The 12,664-nt window shown below is 42.8% G+C and overlaps 1 protein-coding gene across 3 annotated transcripts in view; it reads left to right on the top strand.

Moving 5' to 3' along the window:
• Positions 1 to 12,664, top strand: part of LOC138285750 (aldehyde oxidase 1-like) — a 388,242-nt gene that overhangs the window by 68,974 nt on the left and 306,604 nt on the right. For all 3 annotated transcript variants that reach the window (XM_069226090.1, XM_069226089.1, XM_069226088.1), the window contains exon 5: positions 3,012 to 3,138. In XM_069226090.1, the coding sequence (XP_069082191.1) occupies positions 3,012 to 3,138 (127 nt within the window). The remainder of the gene's footprint in view (positions 1 to 3,011; positions 3,139 to 12,664) is intronic.

The raw sequence follows: 12,664 nt of genomic DNA, 5'->3' as shown, positions 1-12,664 counted from the left end.
GTAAGACCAGAAAGCACTAATCTAGCGCTCAGAGCTTCCTTTGCAGTAGAAACCTCCTGTCAGCACTCAGAATGGTCCGGGAGCGAAGGAACAAGGGTAACTGGGTCTTTCAGAGCATCACCAGCCTGAGAGTGTGTTAAGCTCTTGAATGCTGACTTGCTTTTTGCCTTTTCTAATATTGGACCTAGAAATAGAATTTATTATCTGCATAAATTACTTACAGCTTCCATATGAAAACAAATCTTCATCCAAGAGTTGAGACATCATTAACATACTAGAACACCTCTTTGCTAGCTCTGCCGAACTGAAAAAAATTCATTTAAAAATAAACATAAAACATTCTTCTATAATTATATACACCTTTACAATCTTAAGGCCTTTGAACTTTAAAATGGACAGATCCCATGACAATAGAGAAAGGCTTAAGAAATCAGGAAGAGATGATACATGCTTACACAAAAGCCTGTGGAGGTCCCACAGAGAGCACAAAGCCACCTACCAGACAACCTGGGATTGGGAAGTAGGTGTTAAACTGCATGAGAATCCATGGAGGAACATTTGTATCAGAAACATGAACGATGCCAGACATGCAAAGTAGGGTGAAGCCTTATATAAAATCGTAGATTGATGAAACCTAACACCTGCAACACTACTCTAGATAGACCCAGCCAAACCACATAAATGCAGGGGCGGATGTACCAGCATCTATTTTGTGCATATATTGTAGTCGTGACCCAAACTAGACGATTTTGAAAGGAATATTTTGGGGAAAATGAAGAGGTCACAGGGAGTCAGATTGACAGATGCCTCGAGATAATTCTACCAAGCAGGCCATCAGAAGGGATCTACCCATTATAATATTTCAATATACTGCAAATTTATATCAGGACTATAGGGGAAAGTCAACGGTCCTAACCCTTGAAGCCTGGTTTGTGAGGATGTGGTCTCTACTAGGCAATGAAAATTGAGTACATAAAACAGAAACGAAAGAGACAACAATTACAAAAAACAAGAGTCCACTAGTTACGTATTTAGTTAAACATTTCAGAGAGCTTAGTTGTCCAAAATGACTGAGGCTACTACAGATAGTTGAACCATCGAGGGGCACCAACACTGACAATGCATTATCATGAAAGTTGCAATCCATGAGAACATTTAAATATCACAAGAAAAACACAGCATCAGTAGAAAGATTAAGGAAGGTTAGTGGGGGTAGAGAGGGGAAAATGTTGGTATGAGAGAGCAGGATGTTAGGGGTATTTTAGGTTAGCAGTTATTGTTAAAAGAAGACATTAATCATTAATCCGATAGGCCATTGAGTCAGTAATAGAATAGTGCTGTCAAGTATTGGGGAAGCAAAAAAGTCTGGGAAGGATAATATATGCTCACGTGTCTTTTAAAAACACTGATGTTCCAGTCACAGTGCAAGTAACATTTTCAGTTTGTGGCAAGATAGGATGTTTGTATTATTAGTATGTGACAAGTTTATAGATCACCTTTAAAGAGACATCTTCAAAAGCCATAACGTTAGTGGTGAAAGAAATTGATATTGCTGAACAAACTGCAGGCTTTCAAATATCCTGCAAACTTCTGCCTACAGTAAAACATTAAGTATGATACTATTGCATCTCCTGATGAGTCTTCCTCAAAACCTATAATATCCACACCAACCTTTTGCATTCCCCCCATGCCCACAATATGGGAGGGCAGACTCAACATAACAAGTAACAATTGATATATGCCTGTAGACCTGAGCCCTAAAAATTTGTATTCGTATTCTTTAAAACCTCTGACTACGGAAAATGTGATCCCTAAAATGGGTAAAAAATTGCTGACAACAAAATGTTTCTTTTTCTTAATAAATATAAAATTACACTAACAGGAAAGAAACCATTTCTTTCCTGCTGGAGTAACAGAATAGAGAATAGTCGACTTTAGCATACTTTAGCCATTCCAACAATAACTGTAATACTTTATTAACGTTACAGAAAGATGTGTAGTTCAGCTTGCAAGAGGTATCCTTGAGCCTTATTTAAAGATTAACAGGCACTACTCCATTTTGCCAGTGCAGCAGGGGATGTATTCCGCTCCCCAGATGCAGTACACAATGCCATATTTAGAGATCTGTTTAGAGATCTTTGCCATATTTAGAGATCTTTGCCATATTTAGAGAACTTTGCAAAGATCCCTAAATATGGCAGTGTGTCCTGCTTCAGGGCAGCGGAATACATCCCCTGCTGCAATGGCGTAATGGAGGCATTTATGCAAAAAACACACTTTTCATTTTGAACTGAAACCATGATTTCAGCATCGCCAGTGTGAAGAAAACATGTTTCTGCGCACATTGTTTGGGCGGGGCGGGGCGGGGGCGGTGGATGACAAAAAAGGTAGGGTCCACGAACCCAGACTACATATACTGGGTAGCTAATCCAGGACATCCAAACCACACATATACCACTAACTTGCCACTTTAATTTTAGTGGCCCAGGTGCTTCACATGGCAGCTTCCTGAAAGAACTATGAAGCTATGAAGAATAATTAGGCACTGGTTTTAACAACAGTTAATACCGCCTTTAAAATGTGGCATGTTAAAGTCATCTTAGGTCTATACCACAGTGCCTTTCAAAAGCACATTACTTTCTAGAAACTGTGACTTACAAAAAGGCTAGCCTGTCTCTGTCCTCTATTTCCTATCTCTAATAACACATGTTTAGTCATGTGCCAAGGACTGGCTGCAAGACCACATACAGGTTATCCCCTGGATGACTTGTATCTGGACAGGACGGAGGACGTAGAACTAATGGCTTTCCTGTAATGCAAGGTCTGATCTCACTCACAATATAGTACAAGGGGCCACCAGGTCCGACGCTTTGTATTCCACTAACCACTTCCTTACTTTCATTCCACCCAGACATCCTACAAAGTCATCTACAGGGCAGTGGAGGAATTATTTTTGAAAAATTGCTAATGCTGTGTCTTTTCTGAAATGGCTTACTCTTGGTGTCCTACAGGAAAGGATTGCAAAATCGCACGGGTCTCAGTGTGGCTTCTGCACCCCTGGCATGGTGATGTCTATGTACACCCTGCTACGGAACCATCCGGATCCAACTATGGAGCAGATCTTGGAAGCCCTAGGAGGTATGTGATCATTACTTTGGCTTCAGTAAGCCAGTCATGGAGTGTTTCACATGCACAAATGTACGTAATATTAATTGCAGGAGAGGAACTGACTAATGAGAGGGTAGACCACAGCTAAAGGTACCCTTTGAAATCTTAGATTAGAAAATTCCTCTAACCTATCAAAGTCTTTCTCGATCAGTGAGTGAGTAAATGTGTTTATTAGCACATTTCTAAAAGGAATCTGCCCTAGGCACCACATGTTCCTCAGGCGTGGCTAAACTTCTGATAACCCTCTCTGGTCAGCACCAAAACCTCAGTAGTCATATGAGCAGGAATTAATCTTACATAGCCATATGTGGACAGGGACAGATTTGCAATGACCATTCTTAGGCCAAAAGCTCTAGAAAATCTAGTGATCATTTATAGCCAGGACTAATCAGCAGGCAGGACTGAAGTTCCACTAGCAAATCAGAGGCAGGATTAAAGCTTTACTAACCAAGTGTAGGCAGGATGGAAGCTCTGATAACCAACCAGAGACCAGATAGAAGCCCTACTAACTGACCACAGGCAGGACAGAAGCTCTTTTAACCAATCAGAGACAGGATTTGAGCTTTCATAGCCATCCTCAGGCAGGACTGAAGCTCCACTAACCATCTGGAGGCAGGATAGAAGCTCTACTATTCAACCAAAGGTTGGCTGGAAGTTCTACTAACTGATCACAAGCTGGACAGATGCTCTGCTACCCAGCCAGAGGCAGAATGCTCTACTAAGCAACTGCAGGGAGGACAGAAGCTTTTCTAACTAACGGCAGGCAGAATAGAAGCTAATCTGATCATTTGCAATAACTATCTGCAACCAGAGGTAAAACTCTAAGGGCGATCAGCAAGTAGGACTGAAGCTCTACTAATCATTTGCAGGCAAGAATATTGTGGAAAATCTGTAGGCGAGGCAAAGGAAAGCTCTATTAGCCACATATGCGGTGTGAGTGAACTTCACATCTCATTCAAGGGATGAACTAAAATTGAAATAACTATCAATCAAGAGGGCAACATATCTAAATTAATGTATGTGGGCTTGGCTAAAGACCCAGTAACCATCTCTAAGCAGATTAAATACAATCTGTGGACAAAGATACATCCACAATGACCATCTGCATGTGGAATTGCATATTACATTTAATTTTAAATTTGTTTTAATGTCAGTTGCGAGCAATCGACTCCAACTACAATTCATCGCATACACTTTATGACTCAGAGATTAAATATAATGGCTAACACCACATACTAAGTATTTGTGCTTCATATACTAATTTAATTGAGCATGCCAGATAATATATTATAAACACACAGCTCATCTAGTGAAGATTGATATCTTATGGAGTCAGAAAGAGAAATAAAACAAGCACACAGTCTGGTTCTCAACCAACCAAGTAGGCATGCAACTTGATCCACTCATCTGTGTATCTACAATTAAGGGGCAATTCTCTCTGCCTAGGATTCATCTGACTCATTAGTGTGAGGAGAGCTCTAAACCCTTTCATCATGCCTGGGCTGGCCATCTCAACCAATGAAGGGCCACCTGTTTTGTAGCTAGAAGTACGGCATGTCACATGAATTTCATATTACATCTTTGGGCCATCAACATACATGAGTTGATACCTCCGAGAAGAGCCTCTATCCTACACTTCAGCCCTATATCGGAACATAGCAGGATTTCACCTGGCTAGATTACAGTACCCACCTGGGTGATGCATCTGCACTAGCAATTGGAAACACCAATAATACATTTATGATTATTAGCAGGAGTATAAAGTAGTCTATAGAGAAATGTATAATGCAGGAGACGCAAGCGTTGACTTGATGAGATATTGTTAGAGAGGGAGCAGGTGAGTCGCCATTGTTCTTCAGTCATGAAAGTGCACGTCACAATCACAGGCCCCCAGACAGGACAGTCCAGCCCCTTAGCATCACTGTGCATCAGCACACTGAGACCATCTTCCATGTGTCTGCTCAATCTCCAAGACATTGAATGACCAGGGGTACTGGGATGATGCCTGGTGTGCCAGATTTTTTTTTTTTTTGCAACAGATTTAGAATGCTGCAGCAGCGTCTTGGAGTTCCTCACAATTTATCACGTTCTCTTTCTGAATTTAAGAAGAGGCTGCCAGTGAATGAATAGCCGCCTTTTGTGACTTCAACATTTGACTGGGTGCTAATCATGGTATTAATGAAAGCTACCCCAATCCCTAGAAGCTACCACAATCCTAATTCTGTGGAGAAATTTTGTGGAAAATGTGTTCTACGTATGAACCCCACCCATGCCCTCTCCCCTGCATTAATGAGGCTTTCCATGACCGCCAGGCTTGTTTCCCTCAGGTGAAGACTGTATTCAGCAAACGTACTGCAGATCTTACACTAGCTTGCTGGATACAGATTTAAAGAGGAAGATCAAGCTAAATAAACTGGTGCAAATTGAACGTGAGGCACAAATAAGTGCATCTCCGGATCTGCCACTGCAAATCTTTGCTGGGAACATGATCATGTCTGTGTGAATCTGAACAGGGCGCCCCTCCGCACCAGCCAGCCTATACACATAGCCCTGAATCCTGTAGAAGAACTGTAGGAGGCTGGACTGGCTTGTAGTGAGTACAAAGCAGTACTTACACATTGCACCAGGCCCAGGTATCCCTTATTAGTGTATAGGGTGTCTAGCACCACTAGTGTCACTTGCACAATATCATAAGAAAACACAATACACAGATATACTAAAAATAAAGGTACTTTATTTTTATGACAATATGCCAAAGTATCTCAATGAGTACCCTCAGTATGAGGATAGCAAATATACACAAGATATATGTACACAATACCAAAAATATGCAGTATAGTCTTAGAAAACAGTGCAAACAATGTATAGTTACAATAGGATGCAATGGGAGCACATAGGGATAGGGGCAACACAAACCATATACTCCAAAAGTGGAATGCGAACCACGAATGGACCCCAAACCTATGTGACCTTGTAGAGGGTCACTGGGACTGTAAGAAAACAGTGAGGGTTAGAAAAATAGCCCACCCCAAGACCCTGAAAAGTGAGTGCAAAGTGCACTAAAGTTCCCCAAAGGACATAGAAGTCGTGATAGGGGAATTCTGCAGGAAAGACACAAACCAGCAATTCAAAAACGATGGATTTCCAAACGAGGGTACCTGTGGAACAAGGGGACCAAGTCCAAAAGTCACAAGCAAGTCGGAGATGGACAGATGCCCAGGAAATGCCAGCTGTGGGTGCAAAGAAGCTGCTACTAGGCAGTAGAAGCTGAGGGTTCTGCAGGAACGACAAGGGCTAGAAACTTCCCCTTTGGAGGATGGATGTCCCACGTTGAGAAGAGTCGTGCAGAAGTGTTTTCCCGCTGAAAGACCGCCAACAAGCCTTGCTAGCTGCAAATTATGCAGTTAGGGTTTTTGTTTGCTGCTATGGCCCAGGAGGGACCAGGATGTCGCCAATTGCATCAGGGGACAGAGGAGGCACCCAGCAAGAATAGGAGCCCTCTCAGAAGCAGGCTGCGCCCGCAGAAGTGCCAAAACAGGCACTACAAAGAGGAGTGAAATGGTGCTCACCCGAAGTTGCACAAAGGAGTCCCACGCCGCCGGAGGACAACTTAGAAAGTCGTGCAATGCAGGTTAGAGTGCCGTGGACCCAGGCTTGGCTGTGCACAAAGGATTTCTGCCGGAAGTGCACAGAGGCCAGAGTAGCTGTAAAAGACGTGGTTCCCAGCAATGCAGTCTGGCGTGGGGAGGCAAGGACTTACCTCCACCAAACTTGGACTGAAGAGTCACTGGACTGTGGGAGTCACTTGAACAGAGTTACTGGATTCAAGGGACCTCGCTCGTTGTGCTGAGAGGAGACCCAGGGGACCGGTAATGCAGTTCTTTGGTGCCTGCGGTTGCAGGGGGGCGATTCCGTCGGCCCATGGGAGATTTCTTTGGAGCTTCTAGTGCAGAAAGGAGGCAGACTACCCCCACAGCATGCACCACCAGGAAAACAGTCGAGAAGGCGGCAGGATCAGCGTTACAGAGTTGCAGTAATCGTCTTCGCTACTTTGTTGCAGTTTTGCAGGCTTCCAGCGCGGTCAGCAGTCGATTCCTTGGCAGAAGGTGAAGAGAGAGATGCAGAGGAACTCTGATGAGCTCTTTCATTCGTTATCTAAGGAATTCCCCAAAGCAGAGACCCTAAATAGCCAGTAAAGAGGGTTTGGCTACTTAGGAGAGAGGATAGGCTAGCAACACCTGAAGGAGCCTATCAGAAGGAGTCTCTGACGTCACCTGTTGGCCCTGGCCACTCAGAGCAGTCCAGTGTGCCAGCAGCACCTCTGTTTCCAAGATGGCAGAGGTCTGGAGCACACTGGAGGAGCTCTGGGCACCTCCCAGGGGAGGTGCAGGTCAGGGGAGTGGTCACTCCCCTTTCCTTTGTTCAGTTTCGCGCCAGAGCAGGGCTGAGGCGTCCCTGAACCGGTGTAGACTGGCTTATGCAGAAATGGGCACCATCTGTGCCCATGAAAGCATTTCCAGAGGCTGGGGGAGGCTACTCCTCCCCTGCCTGAACACCTTTTTCCAAAGGGAGAGGGTGTAACACCCTCTCTCTGAGGAAGTCCTTTGTTCTGCCATCCTGGGCCAAGCCTGGCTGGACCCCAGGAGGGCAGAAACCTGTCTGAGGGGTTGGCAGCAGCAGCAGCTGCAGTGAAACCCCTGAAAAGGCAGTTTGGCAGTACCAGGGTCTGTGCTACAGACCAGTGGGATCATGGGATTGTGCCAACTATGCCAGGATGGCATAGAGGGGGCAATTCCATGATCATAGACATGTTACATGGCCATATTCGGAGTTACCATTGTGAAGCTACACATAGGTAGTGACCTATGTGTAGTGCACGCGTGTAATGGTGTCCCCGCACTCACAAAGTCGGGGGAATTTGCCCTGAACAATGTGGGGGCACCTTGGCTAGTGCCAGGGTGCCCACACACTAAGTAACTTTGCACCTAACCTTTACCAGGTAAAGGTTAGACATATAGGTGACTTATAAGTTACTTAAGTGCAGTGGTAGATGGCTGTGAAATAACGTGGACTTTATTTCACTCAGGCTGCAGTGGCAGGCCTGTTTAAGAATTGTCAGAGCTCCCTATGGGTGGCAAAAGAAATACTGCAGCCCATAGGGATCTCCTGGAACCCCAATACCCTGGGTACCTCAGTACCATATACTAGGGAATTATAAGGGTGTTCCGGTATGCCAATGTGAATTGGTGAAATTGGTCACTAGCCTGTTAGTGACAATTTGGAAAGAAATGAGAGAGCATAACCACTGAGGTTCTGGATAGCAGAGCCTCAGTGAGACAGTTAGTCATAACACAGGTAACACTTTCAGGCACACTTATGAGCACTGGGGACCTGGCTGGCAGGGTCCCAGTGACACATACAACTAAAACAACATATATACAGTGAAAAGTGGGGGTAACATGCCAGGCAAGATGGTACTTACCTACAATAACATTTTAGTGAGTACAATGTATAGTGTTTTAAACAGATAGTAGTATTTTGGGGGACCATTTTCACGTTAGACAACCAGTCTGGTAATGTGATAGGGAACTGCATCCAACTGTCCTTCTTTGCCTTGATCTCGGGTTTCAAAGGCAAATAATACTCCAGCAGGGCATGAGCGTTCCTGCTGTGCCTTACTTTTATCACAATCTTATGTCATCTGGGCACCATTAAAATAGGACTGATTTGTCTGATAAGGTTGCCTTGCCATTAAAGTAAAGTTTGAATTTGCCCAGTCAATTCTGAGACCAGATTTTCTCCCAAAGGCATAATGTTTTTGACTTTAGGCACAGATTTTGATCCGTGTGCCAAACAAATTATTGCTGTTGAACATAACAAAGACAGGGACAGCTAAGCTCAAGTGGCCACGAAGGAGGCCTAGGAAGTATGTTGAAATCGAGAGATTGGTTTGTAAGTTTTGAGAGAGCAGATGTATAAAGAATTTCTGATGGTAAAAATTGAGTGTTGCTGAGTTTATAAATTATATATTCAAAACATACATCTGCATTTATTAATGTCCTACAGCAATGATTTGCCACCTAGTGTATCAGGTATCACCCCGGCACTCTCAAATGCCTTTCGAGGAAGCCAGTTAGATACAAATGTCACTGAGAATGTCTACCAACTTAGGTACAGAGTACCATCAGACGGTACCGTAATTCTTTGTAGTAGGTCAAAAAATAAACATGTAGCAACATACACATTACTGAAACCTAAATTATAAGCTGCACCAAGCATGTATGACCAATTTTTTACCCACAGGATCAAAAATAACCATTGTACTTCTAAAGTCAATGGACCGTTACACCTTTATGGTGTAAAATATTGTGGTGCCCTGCCCTTCTCTAATGGTCTTACCTAATCCATTCTGAAGGATGCCAACCCTAAAATATCTGGACTTCATGATGTTTTTGAGCTTTCTGACATTCCAGTACAGCATGTATTCATTTATTACTGTCATTATTTTGATTGGGCACTTCTGTGTAGTGGTTTTGGTGGGACAATCCCACCTGAGTGATATATACTGCCTGCTACTGGAATGATTCAAGTATTATAACATTTCCCCCAAACTATCATCTCCCATTTCCTACTTTCCCTTCCATCATCGATAACAATCCAGCTACCAGCATGAAACCCCAAAAGTAACCACCACTAAACAGGACTTGCAGGGTCTAGACCTGGATTCATATGAGACATTCTCCATCCTACACCAATCTCTGTTTACAACTCAATATCTGTAGTGTCTGTAATAAGGGCAAATAAAACAGGCACTGGGACAATGACAGCGCTGATTTTCGTGGTGAAAAATTTCAGAAACATTTAAATTACTGTTGATATCTTGACAAGGAGAAACTGGATGTGTTAGCATCATTCCCTTATCTGACAAAACCGTGTCCAGCAGCCTGAACCACAACAAACATATATCCTGTAGGGCCACTTCTCAAGCCAATGGTCTTATGGCTTTCTATAATGCGGTGGGTCATAGACACTTCATACGCTTACTCTGTTGATAAGGACAAAAATTCAATCAACCCTATGATATGCAATAGAAGCAAGCAATGTCGCAAAGTGGGACTTCTTAAATAAAAAGGAAGATTAAATACCTGAGAAATTATGTAATTTCAAGTCTTTGGCGGCCTTATAGGCACTAACATTAGAAGCTGGGTTAACTAGTGCTTTTGTTTAAGGCCTGGTGGCAGTGGTGCAACGGGAATACCGCCTGTTGAAGATTGATGTGAACTCATTAAAGATTTTTATGTATAAAGTGATTTTTGAAATGAAAAAGGAAAAGCCTACATTTTGTAGGATGTTTTTTATCCATTACATTTATTTGAGTTAAAACAGGAATCTTTTTGCAGCAGGTCAGATTTACAGTTAAAAACCTATTGTAATCATATGTCAAGTAATCTGAGTTTTTTTAATATAAATATTGAATATTGTGGCAAAAAGGTGACATTTGATGCAATAATTGCCTCTTACAGCCCAAGAAAACCACAGCAATACCTGACTTGGAACATTGACCATGGCAGTAGGTGTTTTTGGTCGTTATTGTTCACAAATATTCTCCCATTAAAATCATTAACGACAAATTGGTCAAAGTCACTGAAGGAGTTCAATGTATCAATCATAGGGCCTTATTACGACCTTGACGGAGGAATTTCCTCCATCACAAATGTGATGGCTATCCCGTCCGTCGTATTATGACCCTCATTGAATATAATGGGATATCTGCCACAATTGTGAGGGAGGAAACTCCTCCGTCAAGATCGTAATAAGGCCCATAGTGCGCAAGATTTTAATCACATATTATTTATCCGTTCAGCATTGCTTTTCCAATGTTGCAAATTCTCGGTGCTTCTGTTTTTAAAATGTAACGTTCGAATGACAGCCAAAGCCCGTCAATTACTGTTCCTTCCACCCAATGAGATGTTTTGCTGAAGAGTTTTAAAATGTTTTAAATATTTTTCAAATTGATATTGAATAGGTATTTTTATGAAATGCTGATATTTAGCATCAATATCTCGTTTGAAATCCAAATCTTGAATAAAAGAACTTGAACTTGACAGTCACTTTCTTGTCAGTTTGTGTCCATGATACCCCAAATAAATTCAACACATCATATACATATTGTGCTCAACAATGCACACGTCTGCATCCACAAACCAACGATTAGAATCTAGCAATAAACGTCATTAAGGTAGCACATCTTTACGTTTGCATTTAGGCCTCGGCAGGGTGGCCACCATGTGGCAGCCTTTCCCTTTCCTCGGGGGGGCCCACCTCGTTGGCTAGTAGGGCCACATTTTTCTGCAAAGTTAACACCTTGAGCAAGTCAGAGAAGAAAATGAGCTTGTAGTTAGGCACAACCCTGATTTTTTTGCATTAAATTTCCAATCTTCAGTTCATGACGTTTCTTCTTCACATTGTCAAAAAGGTGCTTCTCTGCACTAGTTTCACTTCTTTCATTTTATACAGTGTCCGAAGAATAGTGACTCTCGGCCTGTATTTCAAAAGGAAGGCCTGTAATTGCACGACGGTGTGGGGCTGGGCTAGGCCTGTGGCCGAGAAAGATGTGTGCTTTCACAGTAACTCTGAATTGCCTGTTTAAGTTTGAGAAATCACTTTCCAAAGTAGTCCTCCGTCTTTCCATCTTCTGCTGCCTGTCCCCACCCATGGATGGCAACATTGCTTCCCCAAGAGCAGCTTTCCAAATCTTCCAGCGTAGCTAAGACTTTTTTCAGTTCCAGGTCACGCTTTCAGATGCCTTTGCTCATTAATCTAATCTCCTTCATCGTCCCTGCCATTCACTCTGCAATCCAGTTTCCCGGTGCTCCCTACTATTCCACCCCTGCACCTGAATGCTGTCCACTCATACTGCAATACAACCCATCTGCCCAGTAAATGCAGCACGGTTAGCCCTTATTTCTTTGGAATTATTTCTTGAAGACATTTCTACATGGTGCTAAGGTCTCAACAGTTATCTTTAGATAATACTACAAACATGAGTGCTGGTCATTTCTATTTTTCAATATCAGTAAAAACTATTTAAACTATACAGTGTATTACAGTAGTTTATAGACTAGTAGCCCACGAGTGACACTCTTGGACCTCTTGTCACTTATGGACCCGAGTTGCAGGCGAGAGAGCAATAGTAATATTAGTAATGGTGGGAGGTCACACACAAGTAGTCATTGACCCGGGTTGGAATAGGGCCCTGGGCTTTGCCTTTTTGATAAGTAACAGGGAACGATCCCCACCTGGAAGATATTGCTTATGGGCGATGGTAACAGGAGGGGTGATCAGGTCTGACTTAGCCTTTTTTTTAATCAAGATCATTTGAATGGAACCGACAATGATGAAAGTATTATGCTTTGATTTTTCATTTTAACTGATAAGAGAGACTCGAGCCCCAGAAGGACAAGCAATAGATGCTCTCCCGAATTTGAAAACAATG

Source organism: Pleurodeles waltl, chromosome 3_1 (assembly GCF_031143425.1).
Source record: "Pleurodeles waltl isolate 20211129_DDA chromosome 3_1, aPleWal1.hap1.20221129, whole genome shotgun sequence".
Classification (NCBI taxonomy): domain Eukaryota; kingdom Metazoa; phylum Chordata; class Amphibia; order Caudata; family Salamandridae; genus Pleurodeles; species Pleurodeles waltl.
The sequence above is the reverse complement of the archived record's forward strand: the minus strand, read 5'-3'. Positions and strand labels throughout refer to the sequence as shown.